Source organism: Myotis yumanensis, unplaced genomic scaffold (genome assembly GCF_028538775.1).
Source record: "Myotis yumanensis isolate MYYU_CA2020_CCGP unplaced genomic scaffold, mMyoYum1.0.hap1 SCAF_20, whole genome shotgun sequence".
Taxonomy (NCBI): Eukaryota; Metazoa; Chordata; class Mammalia; order Chiroptera; family Vespertilionidae; genus Myotis; species Myotis yumanensis.
The window spans coordinates 6,635,790-6,649,627 of record NW_027223771.1 but is presented as its reverse complement, the minus strand read 5'-3'; the positions used below and the strand labels follow the sequence as shown (position 1 = coordinate 6,649,627).

General features: G+C 51.0%; 1 protein-coding gene across 1 annotated transcript in view; it reads right to left on the bottom strand.

Moving 5' to 3' along the window:
• The window catches only part of AGBL1 (AGBL carboxypeptidase 1), a 264,433-nt gene that overhangs the window by 166,685 nt on the left and 83,910 nt on the right, over positions 1-13,838 (bottom strand). The window contains exons 7-14 of the mRNA XM_070400703.1: positions 11,699-11,907; positions 8,057-8,222; positions 7,319-7,386; positions 4,742-4,858; positions 2,445-3,013; positions 1,776-1,859; positions 1,461-1,541; positions 191-339 (exon numbers count right to left, since the gene is read on the bottom strand). Of these exons, the coding sequence (XP_070256804.1) occupies positions 191-339; positions 1,461-1,541; positions 1,776-1,859; positions 2,445-3,013; positions 4,742-4,858; positions 7,319-7,386; positions 8,057-8,222; positions 11,699-11,907 (1,443 nt within the window). The remainder of the gene's footprint in view (positions 1-190; positions 340-1,460; positions 1,542-1,775; positions 1,860-2,444; positions 3,014-4,741; positions 4,859-7,318; positions 7,387-8,056; positions 8,223-11,698; positions 11,908-13,838) is intronic.

The following is a 13,838-nucleotide window of genomic DNA, read 5'->3' as shown; positions in this document are numbered from 1 at the left end:
TCCCTTCCACTCTCTCCAAAAGTCAGTGGAAAAAAATATCCTCGGGTGAGGATTAAAAAATAAAAATATGTGTCAAATCAACTTCAAATGCTTCGGGAACCCAGCGGGACTCTGGTAAGGATCCAAACGCTCTCAAGATGACACCATCTCCGTGTTACCCAGAAAGCCCCCGGCCCCCACCAGCTCCTACCGTAGTTAAACTGGCTGTTGGGCTTCTCGTAGTTGATGATGTTGAAGCGGTACGGGGTGGCGGCCCTCATGCCGCGCACCCTGAAGTTGAACCACTGCTGGTACTGGGTGCAGTTGATGTCAGTGTTGATCAGCAAGTCGTACTCAAACCTGCCGAGGTGGGAGCAAGGGTGGAGGGTTAGACGTCTGTAAGGGAACCTCCCACACTCCCACACTGAGGATCGGCACCTCTCGGGTTCCCGCGGGCAGATCGAAGACCCGGGGTGAGTGGCGGGTGAGTGACACTTAGCAGCCGCATCTCACAATATCGGACGCGGGCTGTGGACATGCCCGGCCGGAGGGGCACAGGGTCTTGGTATCGGAAGCGTCTGTTACACGTCCAGTGATTAAACCGCAACCAAGTGTCTAGCGAGCTGGAAAAACGCAAGTGCGCTAAGGGCGCGGAGAAATGTCAATCCCGGCTGGTTGGAGAGCCTGTGACTATTTAAAGCGAGACATTGCCACATGGAAAATGAAAATAGTGTCCCAACTTCCAGTGCTGTTCGTAAAGATTCATTAATATGGTGCATGGCCCAGTTGAGGTGGTTCAGTGGTTAAGCACTAACCTATGAACCAATCAGGAGGTCACAGTTTGATTCCCAGTCAGGACACAGGCCCGGGTTGCAGGCTCGATCCCCAGTGGGGGGTGTGCAGGAGGCAGCCGGTCAATGATTCTCATCATTGATGTTTCTATCTCTCCCTCCCTCTCCCTTCCTCTCTGAAATCAATAAAAATATTTTTGTCAAAAAAGAACTGACTCTTGGAATTCACTTGTGGTGGTTGCCAATTTGCATGGTGTAAACACCACCACCACCACCACCACGGCTGATGGCAAGCTGCCAATCAATGAGAGGTCACTAAAAGCAGAGGGAAGAGATGGTCATACCTGCTCTCTTGAGCTGCCCGGGGCCACCCCGTTGCAGCTTTCTTTTATTTATTTTATTTTATTTTTTTTATTAATCCTCACCAGAAGATTTTTATTTTTTTCCATTGATGTTTTTAGAGAGAATGGAAGGGACGACAGAGAAGATAAAGAGAGAGAAGCATCGATGTGAAAGAGACACATCGACTGGTTGCCTCCCACACGTGTCCCGACCAGGGCAGGGGATTGAGCCTGCAACCAAGGTGCGTGCCCTTGCCTGGGAATCCAACCCAAGACCCTTCGGTCCTCTGGCCAGCGCTCTAACCACTGAGCACACCAGTCAGGGCCCGTGGCCGCTTCCTTTACTTACTCACGCACTTGGATGGCTTTGCGCAGGTTTCCCGACTCGAACTTGGAGGAGAACCACAGGCAGTTGGTAGCCGTGCCTTGCCTGTAAGGAAGGAGGCAACGTGGGCATGGGCGTTACTGCTGTGCTCAGATACGGAGTGACATGTCTGAGAGGTGAGCTCTCTCTTCTAGACTTTAAAGCCACATGCTCGCCCTGCTGAGGGTAGGAGCAGGGAGGCCTTGCGACCAGGAAGCACGCTCCTGTCTCATGGTGCTGACAGAACTCTCCATGCTGCACCCACCTCCCTCCCTTCCACGGACGGTCATGTCCACCTACCAAGGCTCGTCTAAACTGAAGACGACTTTGTCTATCACGTCGCTGGGCTGAAGGAGCCTCCGGATGTCCTCGAATATCTTGACCCTGCAAAGGAAAATTAGAAACGTTTTAAAGGTTGACCCTCACTCCTTACCCCACTCGTCCAATGATCATCCTGGGAGTCATCAGAAACATAGGAAAGTTGCCCTGCGGGTGTGGCTCCATGGTTGAGCGTTGACTCGGGAACTAGAAGGTTGCTGGTTCGATTCCCGGTCAGGGCCCATGCCCAGGTTGTGGGCTCAATCCCCAGTAGGGGGTGTGCAGGAGCAGCCAGTCGATAAAGTTCCTCTCTCATCGATGTTTCTATCTCTCTATCCCTCTCTCTTCCTCTCTCTCTCTCTCCAAAAGTCAATAAAAACAGCCCTAGCTAGTTAGGTTCAGTGGATAGAGCGTCAGCCTGCAGACTCAAGGGTCCTGGGTTTGGTTCTAGTCAAGGGCACGTGCCCAGGTTGCAGGCTCCATCCCCAGTAGGGTGTGTGCAGGAGGCAGCCGATCGATGATTCTCTCTCATCATTGATGTTTCTATCTCTCTCTCCCTCTCCCTTCCTCTCTGATATCAATAAAAATATATGTTTTAAACCAAAAAAAAGAAGAGAAAAAACACAGCTCTTGAGTCAGGACCACCCTCACCTTTGGATCCCACGCTTGCGTTCCAGCAGGGGCTCTGGGGAGTGGGATGGGCAGTGGCCCCAGAGGTCAGGGAACGCCGGTGTCTTGAAGTCAGCCACGGACTTGGTGCCTCTGGCTTTGGCCAGATAGACAAAGGGGTCGTGGAAGGGGACGTGCTGGGGGTGTGTCTGCAGAAGCTCATGGATTCCGTCCGCAGTACCCCCAGGGGGAGTGGAGCTGGGAAGGGAGGCGCCTGTCCTTGCGCAGGAGGTCATGTCCATGTCCCAAGCATCCTCTTGGAGGAGCGTCTCAAGGTCAAGGACTTCCTTTCCGGAAGGACCCACCCCAAGCCCGTTGGGCTGGGCCTGTGGGTGCGGGTTCGTTCCAGGTCCGTTTTTGGAAACGGGGTGCACGGGGGACCTCCCCCTCTTGGCCTTGCTCAGGAGGGACATCTCGGGGGCAGCTTCCCTCTCCCGTCCCCGGGAGCTCTGGTCCTCATCCAGGCAACGCTGCTTCAGGGAGGCGTCGGTTGGAATGTGGAGGTGGTTGGCGTCAGGGTGGACGTCATCTCCGGGTGTGGGCTCCAGGTCCTTCGGGGGTAAAGCAGACGAGAACGTGGCAGTGTTTCCTCCCAGGGAGACAAGACGACCCCTCCCTGTCCTCACTCTCTGGGCACAGAGCTCAGCGTAAACACTGTGGATCAAGGGGGTTTCTCCAAGGCATGCCACAGAAAGACTACGTTTCAAGAGTCAAAGACATGGCCCTGGCCCGTCTGGCTCAGTGGATAGAGCATCGGCCTGTGGGCTGAAGGGTCCCGGTTCAATTCCCCTCAAGGGCGTGTACCTCGGTTGCAGGCTCGATCCCCGGCCTTGGTTGGCGCTCTTGTAGGAGGCAGCCGATCGATGTGTCCCTCTCACATCAATGTTTCTCTCTCTGTCTCTCCCCCTCCCTCCCTTCCACTCTCTCTAAAAATCAATGGGAAAATATCCAAAAGGTGAGAATTAAAAAGAGAGAGAGAGAGAGAGAAAGATTCAAACAAATGACATAATCAAAGAAACTCTCGTTTGCAGGGGCTTTGGGTGGGGCTAGTATCATCCTAAGAAGGACAGGGATGCCTCTCCCACACCCCCAATACGTTTGTCCGTCTGGTTAAAGAACCTCACTTTTAGGGTCTTCCCGGCACCCCAAGGAAGTGCCTTTTTTTAATATATATATTTTATTGATTTTTTACAGAGAGGAAGGGAGAGGGATAGAGAGTTAGAAACACCGATAAGAGAGAAACATCGATCAGCTGCCTCCTGCACATCTCCCCACTGGGGATGTGCCCGCAACCAAGGTACATGCCCTTGACCGGAATCGAACCCGGGACCCTTGAGTCCGCAGGCTGATGCTCTATCCACTGAGCCAAACCGGTCAGGGCGCAAGGAAGCGCCTTTTGGTTAAGGATCATCCCGATGGTTTGCAGAAAGTGTAAACAATCCTTTACACGGAACTCCAATGTCCTCCCTGAAATTTCTTCCTGCGGATCCCTTCTCTGCTTTCTGGAGTGTAGTCAACGGTACGAACTCCCTCCGACACGGGACTGGCTTGTACCGTTAGATAGAGCCGAGTTCATGATTTATGGAGAGTCGTCAGCAAGTAGCCAAGATCAAAAGGCAGGCCCTGACCGGTTTGGCTCAGTGGATGGAGCGTCGGCCTGCGGACTGAAGGGTCCCAGGTTCGATTCCGGTCAAGGGCATGTACCTGGTTGCGGGCACATCCCCAGTGGGGGGTGTGCAGGAGGAAGCTGATCGATGTTTCTCTCTCATCGATGTTTCTAACTCTCTATCCCTCTCCCTTCCTCTCTGTAAAAAAATCAATAAAACATATTTAAAAAAAAAAAAAAAAAAGACCAAAAGGCAGGTCTGAACTACTGGTGGCAGCAACAGCCCCTGGATTCACATGACCAGGCGTGAGGCTCACAATTTGCTTCTACCAACAAGCAGCCCTGGCATCCGGCTGGGCCCCTTCCCTCGGAAAGCCGCCCACCCGCTCCCCGTCTGACAAGGGAACGAGGAGATCAGCCGGAATCGAACCGAGACCTCATGGTTCGTGGTCGACGCTCAGCCCCTGAGCCACACCGTTCGGGCCTTTCTCACATTCTCGTTCCACCTCCTGCTTCTCTCGCAGAAGCACATGGCCAGGGTGAGCCATGCGCCCACTCCATCTGCAGGCCCCGGTGTGGCCCCGGGTTCTGCAGAGGCCCACCGTGGAATCACGCATCCCGGCGGGGGGGCGGGGAATGGGGGGCGTGCGCAGAACCGCGACGTAAGTCCCACCTCAAAGCTGCAGGAGAGCTCAAGGCACATGGCCTCGTACTGCCTCAGCTCCTCTTCGGGCCGGTCAAGTCCAGGTTTGGAGCTCAGCTTGTTGACGTCTGTTTCCAAGTCATCGTCCTGCAGGGGGAACATTCAAGACACGTGTCACCACCGAGAAAGCCACCCGGAGACAAACCCTTCACAGCCCTGGGACACGGTGTCCTTGCCTCCGGATTACAGTGCGGGCCGACGCAAAGGACAGTTTAATGGGTTGGGTTGTTTTTTAGAAACAAAAAAAGGAGCCCGGCCAGCGTGGCTCCGTGGTTGAGCGTTGACCTATGAGCCAGGAGGTCACAGTTCAATTCCCAGTCAGGACACATGCCTGGGTTGTGAGCTCGATCCCCAGTCGGGGGCGTGCAGGAGGCAGCTGATCCATGATTCTCTCTCATCATGGATGTTTCTACCTCTCTCTCCTTTCCTCTCAGAAATCAATAAAAAAAATTTTTTTTAAATATTTATATTCTTGATCCAGGGGAGTCGGGAACAGGGGAGGAAAAAAATGCAATATTCCACCATCTCCCACAATTTTCCTCCAAACCTCAAATTAAAAGAAAAAAGACAGATCCTGTGCGGGAGACTTAGTGGTATTTTCCGATGGGTACACACCAGGCCCACACACTGCAGCCTGGTTTTGGGGCTCCCAGCTCTATCTCTCAGGCCCTGCTGGCCTCCACCATCTCTGAGGCAGCCTCAGCCGGGGCCCAGGTTGGCACCCACAGCAACACAGCCGGGCAAGCGCTGGGAAGTGGGGTCGGAGTGAAGAGAGGCTCGGGCCACAGCTGGTCCTTGCCCGTCAGATACACGAGTGGCTGCCACTCTCCATTAGACGGCCAGTCCTCCGGGAGCGGGCATGAGGGGAGGGGAAGGTGGCATTGATGGATGGCTGCGGCAGCACGGCATTATTCAAATAATGCGGCGCGGACTCCGAGTCCCGCACTGCCGAGCTACAGCAAAGAACCAATTTTCCACCGATGACTTCAGAAATGATTCTATTCATCAGCAAGACCCGGAGAACACCGGAGTGTCAATGGCAGCCTTCACCTGCGAACCTGGCTAAGAGGGGGTCCTTATAGGTCAGCTACTGTCATCAGCAAGGTGAGTGATCGCTATATAGAGAACTTGGAAAGCCTCCTTCTCTCTAAAGAGAGAGGTAGGCAGGCCAATAGGTAAGAAAAAAGAAAGGGAGCAAGGGGGGTGGATAGATGGATGGATGGATAGATGCATGGACAGATGCATAGATAGATAGATGATAGATAGATAGATAGATAGATAGATAGATAGATGATAGATGCATAGATATATGCATTAATAGATAGATAGATGCATAGATAGATAGATAGATAGATAGATGATAGACAGATAGATGCATAGATAGGTAGATAGAAGTATAGATGAATGGGATGGATGGACATATGCATAGATAGATGATAGATAGATAGATAGATAGATAGATGATAGATGCATAGATAGATAGATAGATAGATAGATAGATAGATAGATAGATAGAGGTATGGATGGATGGATGAATGGATGGATAGATAGATGCATAGATATATGGATGGATGAATGGATAGATAGATAGATAGATAGATAGACAGATAGATGATAGATAGAGGCATAGATGGATGGATAGATGAGTAGATAGGTGCATAGATAGATAGTTAGAAAGAAAGATAGATGCATCGATAGATAGATGGATGGGTAAGTAGATAGATGCATAGATAGATAGATAATTTTTAAATCCAGGTTTTATATCCAGGAATGTCTTAAAAGGTAGCATTTACTTCTCAGTCTTATTTTGAGGATGACAAAATTAAGGAACTATCCCTTGAAGGGCTTGTCCAAGTTAAAGCCTACCAACACAAACGAAGACAGAATTACAAACCTAGATAACGTTACCATTACTATAGAACGGTGGTTCTCTACTCAGGGGTGATTTTGCCCCACAAGGGACATTGGGTCCTTCCTGGTGGGGAGGGAGGGGGGAAGGGGGGGATGGGGCGGGGGGGGGGGGCAGGTGCCATCTAGTGGGTGGAGGCCAGGGATGCTGCTAAACATCAGACACTGCCTAGGAACAGCCCCCTCAACAAAGAACTGTCCAGTCACATGCCAATAGCACCACAATTTAGAGACACTTTCCTAATCTGGCCAACGTGGCTCAGTGGTTGAGCATCAACCTAGGAACCAGGAGGTCTGGGTTTGATTCCCTGTCAGGGCACATGACCCGGTTGCGGGCTCCATCCCCAGTAGGGGGCGTGCAGGAGGCAGCCGATCCATTATTCTCACTCATCATGGATGTTTCTATCTCTCTTTCCCTTTCCCTTCTTCTCTGAAATCAATAACAATATTTAAAATTTAAAAAAAAAAAAAGAACAGCAGCTGTCATTTATTAAGCAAAACAATCTGCCAGGCACCGGGCAGAAAGACAAAAGTAAGTCCTTAAAATTCACACTGGTATTAGCTGACGACCGGCAGTGATATCTTCCCTGGTCCGCCGTGAACATGGGGATCGCTAGAAGCAAGGGCTGGTGTACCTACTTCCTCTTTCGCATCTTCAGAATCGGAGTCTCTGTCCTCTTCTTCGTCACCATCATCTTCAAAGTCCTCTGGGTGGGGAAAGGGAGGGGAAGTGGGTGAGGCTCGCCCTTTGTCTCGGGTTCGGATCAGCATGTCTTCCCCTGACAGATCAGGAGCTCACGATGGGGTGCACCCTACCCCCATGCACCCCAAGGCTCACTCAAGGCCTGTGAGACCGTGAGCAGTGTCGGGTGTCTACACTGCTGTCCCACTCATTTTATTCTGCACTCATTTTTCAGAATAAAATGACACAGGCATACCATCTGGCTTCCCCCACCCAACTTAGAAGAATGTATGCAACTCCTTGCCAAAGGTTAGAGGTCACCTCCAGGCAAATTGTGCTGCAGTGTGATCGGCTCCCTAATTTTGATATGAAGGAGCTTATTTGAAACACAAGTCCACAGACACAGCCAGTGGAAAAGTATCGATTCCAGCCCGGCGGCCAGCGTGGCTCAGTGGTTGAGTGTCGACCTCTGAACCAGGAGGTCACAGTTGGATTCCTGGTCAGGGCACATGCCCGGGTTGCAGGCTCGACCCCCAGTAGGGGGCGTGCAGGAAGCAGCCGATAAATGATTCTCTCTCATCATTGATGTTCCCATCTTTTCTCTCCCTCTCCCTTCTTCGCTGAAATCGATACAAATATATTTGAAAAATAAATAAAAACTCGCTGTAAAGCTCACAAACACCCACTTACTTTACCTTCGGCGAGAACGCGTGGGGGTTCCGACGGGAGGTGGCCGGGGGCGGGGAAGGCGTAGGCACTGCTGGCCGTGACCAAGGGAAGGGGGCTCTTGGGGTAGCATTGCCTCAGGACCTGAAGCGCGACGGACGTGACGGGTTCCAGGCTCCTGTCCTCCAGGGAGCTCTGCACAAAGGGAAGATCGCGTCATTTCCTCCAGCGTCTGTGGCGTCCCTTCGCCACGACAGGACTCCAGGTCATGGGTGACAGGTAGGCGGCCCGGGCAGTAAACACCCTCAGCGCACAGGACATCTGCTGTGAACACGGCGGTGCAGAATCGTGTCTGGCACGGACTCGGCTTTGGTCTAGGCCAGTGGTTGGCAAATTGCGGCTCGAGAGCCACATGCGGCTCTTTGGCCCCTTGAGTGTGGCTCTTCCTCAAAATACCGACTTCTGAGCACGGGCCACGAAGTTTCAATCGCACTGTACGTGCGCGCCCGCACGTGGTATTTTGTGGAAGAGCCACACTCAAGGGGCCAAAGAGCCGCATGCGGCTCGAGAGCTGCGGTTTGTCGACCACGGGTCTAGTGTGCACGACCTGAAATTGCATTTCTCTTTCACGGCTCCCGTGCCGTTGGGATGAATTTAGTCTGAGTTCGGACTGAAACGCCTTTTGGGGAATACTGCCCCTTGAGAGAGACACTGTCCGGGCTGGCTGGGCAGGGGTAGGGGGGGTGTGGAGGGGGGGCGTCTCCTTCAGCCACTCAGGTGTCACTGGGAATGAGAGAGTGGGGAGCTGAGTGGATGGAAGGCCTATGCTCCTCTCTCAGCTGTTAGCCAGAGAGAAATGTATGAAGGAGAAGGGTAGGATAGAACAGGAAACAGGAGGAAAAGACTAAGTGAATCCCACGCACATAAATGAGATAACAGGCCGCCTCTCACAGCCGACAGTGTGGCCCCTTCTTGGGACCCACCCACAGCAAAGAAAAAGTGGGTTTTGCAGATGTGACATTTTAAAAAATATATATTTTTATTGATTTTTTACAGACACGAAGGGAGAGGGATAGAGAGTTAGAAACATCGATGAGAGAGAAACATCGATCAGCTGCCTCCTGCACACCCACCACTGGGGATGTCCCTGCAACCAAGGTACATGCCCTTGACCGGAATCGAACCTGGGACCCTTCAGTCCACAGGCCGACGCTCTATCCACTGAGCCACATCGGTCAGGGCCAAATGTGACCTTTTGATATGGAGGGAACATGACAAGACCCTTCTTTTCAGACACTGTGACAAACGTGAAGACAAGTTTACTAAACCGAGAGAGAGAGTTGGGAGGAGTTTGGTTATCTCTTTGGCCAAAAAGAAAAAAGAAATGGCCGTTTTCTTCAGCCTCTTAGTAAATGTTTTATCTACTAACTTGGCCCACAAAGCTGACCAGGGTGAGCCTCCCGCTGGACATTCCTAAGGGGTTTCTGAGGCCATCAGGTCGCGGGAGTAGATAGTGGAGGATGCTGAGAGCCCGCCACAGGGTGGAGTGACCGAGTAGGCCAGGGGTGGGGAACCTTTTTTCTGCCAAGGGCCATGTGGATATTTATAACATCATCTGCGGGCCACACAGAATGATCAACTTATAAATTAGCCTGCTCTGTTTGGTCCAACGTCTCATTAACTCACCCCTGATGCCTTGGCAGGGCCAGACCTAATGATTCTGCGTGCCTTACACGGCCCGCGGGCCGGACGTTCCCCGCCCCTGGTTATAGTGAGGTCGCATTACGGTATCTTCAGCCCCGCGTTACAGGTCGCTCCACATGAAAGAAGGTAATGCAAAAAACATTTAACAAAAATTAAGCCACAAATTCAAGCTACCCAAATGACTCTGAAATATGACTCTAAAAGTAAGCCAGCTCTCAAACCGGAAATGCCTTGCTGTAATCAAGACTGCTATCTCCCCTCCTGTGTGCTCAAGGGGTACCGTTCAGGTGTCCGGAACCAACAACAGGAACAGCCTCTGTGGAAAACGAATTCGTTGAGGCTCTTTCACCTCTGGGACTTGCCAGGGGATTTCAAGTGCTCAGTGGGAAGTATGAGTATTTGGAAGAAGAGAGAACTGACCAGGGAGGAGGAAGAGAGGGGAGGGAGACAGCTGATCACAAGTAACATGTTGAGCTTCCATCTTAGGCGGCAGACAGCCAATCTGCTATCACCCCTTTCTCCAAACTCATAACCATCTCAAAGCGTTTCAGGGCCTCCGCAGAAAGGCAAAGAACAATATGATAAACAAAGGCTGTGGGAAGGACTCAAAAATAGTTCTTTCTCAGTCACTCTTGTGCCCAGTGGGTTTGTGGTTACGTCACAAACACAGATAAAAACAGTTCAGGACACTGGTTTTCAAAGTGTGAGGCCCAGACCAACAGGCTCAGCATCACTTAGGAACCTGTTAGGGATGCAAATTCCCAGGCTCCGCCCCCAACCTATAGAATCGGTAACTCTGAGGAAGGGGCCCTGGCAGCCCTCCAGGGACTCTGCTGTGCGCGCACCTTGGAGAGCCGCTGGTGTAGTGGACAGAAGTGGACCTCGGGTGAGACCCCTGGTTTCAACTGCAGTGGTGAGCTATGAAGCCAGCCTAGGCCATTGTAAGTGCTCAATACAATTACAATACATTGTAAATGCTGCTGCACCATTAGCAGCAGCATCATCACCATCAGCATCATAACCACCACCATCACCACCATCATCACAACCACCATCACCATCATCACCATCAGCATCATAACCACCATCACCATCAGCATCATAACCACCACCAACATCAGCATCACCATCATCACCACCACCATCATCACCACCATCACCATCATCATCACCATCACCATCACCATCATCATCATAACTACCACCACCAGCAGCAACAGCAACATCAGCATCATAACCACCATCACCATCATCACCATCAGCATCATAACCACCATCACCATCATCACCATCAGCATCATAACCACCACCATCACCATCATCATCACCATCACCACCATCAGCATCATAACCACCATCACCATCATCATCACCATCAGCATCATAACCACCATCACCATCATCACCATCAGCATCATAACCACCACCATCACCATCATCATCACCATCACCATCAGCATCATAACCACCATCACCATCAGCATCATAACCACCATCACCATCAGCATCATAACCACCACCACCATCAGCATCATAACCACCACCACCACCATCACCATCAGCATCATAACCACCACCATCACCATCAGCATCATAACCACCACCACCACCATCACCATCAGCATCATAACCACCACCAACATCAGCATCACCATCATCACCACCATCACCATCATCATCACCATCACCATCATCATCATAACTACCACCACCAGCAGCAACAGCAACATCAGCATCATAACCACCATCACCACCATTAGCAGCAGCAGCATCATAACCACCATCACCACCATCACCATCAGCATCATAACCACCATCACCACCATCACCATCAGCATCATAACCACCACCATCAGCATCACCATCAGCATCATAACCACCATCACCATCATCATCATCACCACCACCATCATCACCCTCACCATCATAACGATCTCTGACGCAGAGGGGACTCCCGCGCTGGTTACCTGTGTGCTACTGAAGAGGATCTCCATGCCCTGCACTGCCAGGAAGGCCTCCCTGCCAGACTGGAGGGTGGCAATGTGCTTGAGGCAGAGCAGAAGTGCCCGGCGGATCGGCAGGTAGCTGTTGGCCGTGTCGTGGCTGTGCCAGTCCTGATGCAGCCGGAGCAAGCTGGCGACGTAGCCCCTGTTCACAGCCCTGCGGCTGTTAGACTCTGAAACCAACGGGAAAAGGCGATGTCAGTCATGGGCTCCCCTGGGGGCACCGGAGACACTTGTTAATGACAAAGGGAATAGTCATAACTGTCCAGCGGAGAACACTGGCCGGTGCCACCGCATCAAGCGATGAATGTGCATCACCAAGCCCTGGCCAGGTGGCTCAGTGGGTCAGAGCATCATCCTGATACACCAAGGTTATGGGTTCAATCCCCAGTCAGCGCACATACAAGGATCAGCCAATGAATGCATGAATAAGTGGAACACCTCTCTCTCTCTTTCTCTCTCTCTCCCTCTCTCTCTCTATTAAAAGAGAGAGAGACAATACATGCTTCTAGCCAAGTGTTTAGGAAAGATCCCCTGAGCTGAATCAGATAAGCATGAATTTCAGACCCTTCCCTCAGACCACATAAGTGCACAGGAGTGAAAACATAACCTGAAAATTCAGTGCTTTATCCCAGAAGGGTTTTAATAAATCTTTCTCAGTATCTCTCTCTCTCTCTCTCTCTCTCTCTCTCTCTCTCTCTCTCTCCTGTTTGTTTGTCAAATTCTAAATGGTCAGGCCTGACGAAGCCCCTCTGAGATTTTTGACCATTTCTTCAGTTGGTTTTCCTTTTTAATTTTTTTTTAACGCTTTTCGACATTTCATTCAGCCAGGACCCTGCCCTGAGAGAGATGAGCTTTATTCACTTGTCATCTGTTCGGGGAAGGTTTCAATCGCCTTCATTCCTTCCTGAATGAATTATTCTACTGCATCAGAAACCTCTCTCTCCTGGGCCCGTGCCGGCCACAATGCGCTCCGAGCTCTTTGCCGCCTACATGAGGCCCAGCCTGCCCGGTAGGTAGCTGACGTTTAAAAGAAAACGGAAGATTAAGTGGGAGGTATTAAAGCAGCGGTTCTCAACCTGTGGGTCGCGACCCCTTTGGCGGTCCAAAGACCCTTTCACAGGGGTCGCCTAAGACCATCCTGCATATCAGATATTTACATGACGATTCATCACAGTAGCAACATGACAGTTATGAAGTAGCAACGAAAATAATGTTATGGTTGGGTCACAACATGAGGAACTGTATTGAAAGGGCCAGAAGGTTGAGAACCACTGTATTAAAGGGAAGAATCGCCCGCTGAGAAGATGCCAGATTGGCTAAAACAGTGCCTGGAGGTGCCACGTGGGAGATGAAGGACTTTTGTTTTTATCTGTGTAAGGGTGCGTTCTATCCTAATGACCTTCATACTTTTTGGAGGGATGAGGGGGATAATGGGGAGGAAAAAATCTTTAAGTATCTGAGAGAGAAAAAAAAAAACCCTTATCAAATCCCAGTGACTTTATTCATGATTTCCTGTTAATCCTCAGTAAGCGGTCATGTTTACTAACATCGGAAATAGCCATCCCTCCTCCCACCTCCCCATCACCTCACATCAGTCGATCTTTCTCTGGGAATAGCTTGGGGAGTTTTGCTAAAACCCATACTTATCTAAAACCTGGCAAGAGGACCTGCATCGCACGGAGGGAGAGCGAATATAAATAGAGAAGATGCAAAGGGTGGATGAAATGAGGGTCACTGGGGTCAGCAACGTGGAGGACTCTAGAACATTTGGGAGGAACACACGGCTTCTCTGAGGGAGCCCAAAGAGCGAGGGAAATGGGAGGTTCCCGACACTGTTTGGGGTGAGCTGGAAGATTGGGGGTGGACCAGGGCAGGTCCCGAAACCCTCCTCAAAACAGACCAGGGGTACTTTGGTTTGCTTACGTAAATAGCTTCCTGCTAAAATTTTCTAAAGGGGAGGGGGAATCCTACTTCTTAATATTTTTTTAATATATTTTTTTAATTGATGACAGAGAGGAAGGCAGAGGGAGAGATAGAATCATCAATGATGAGAGAGAATCATGGATCGGCTGCCTCCTGCACGCCCCCTATTGGGGATCGA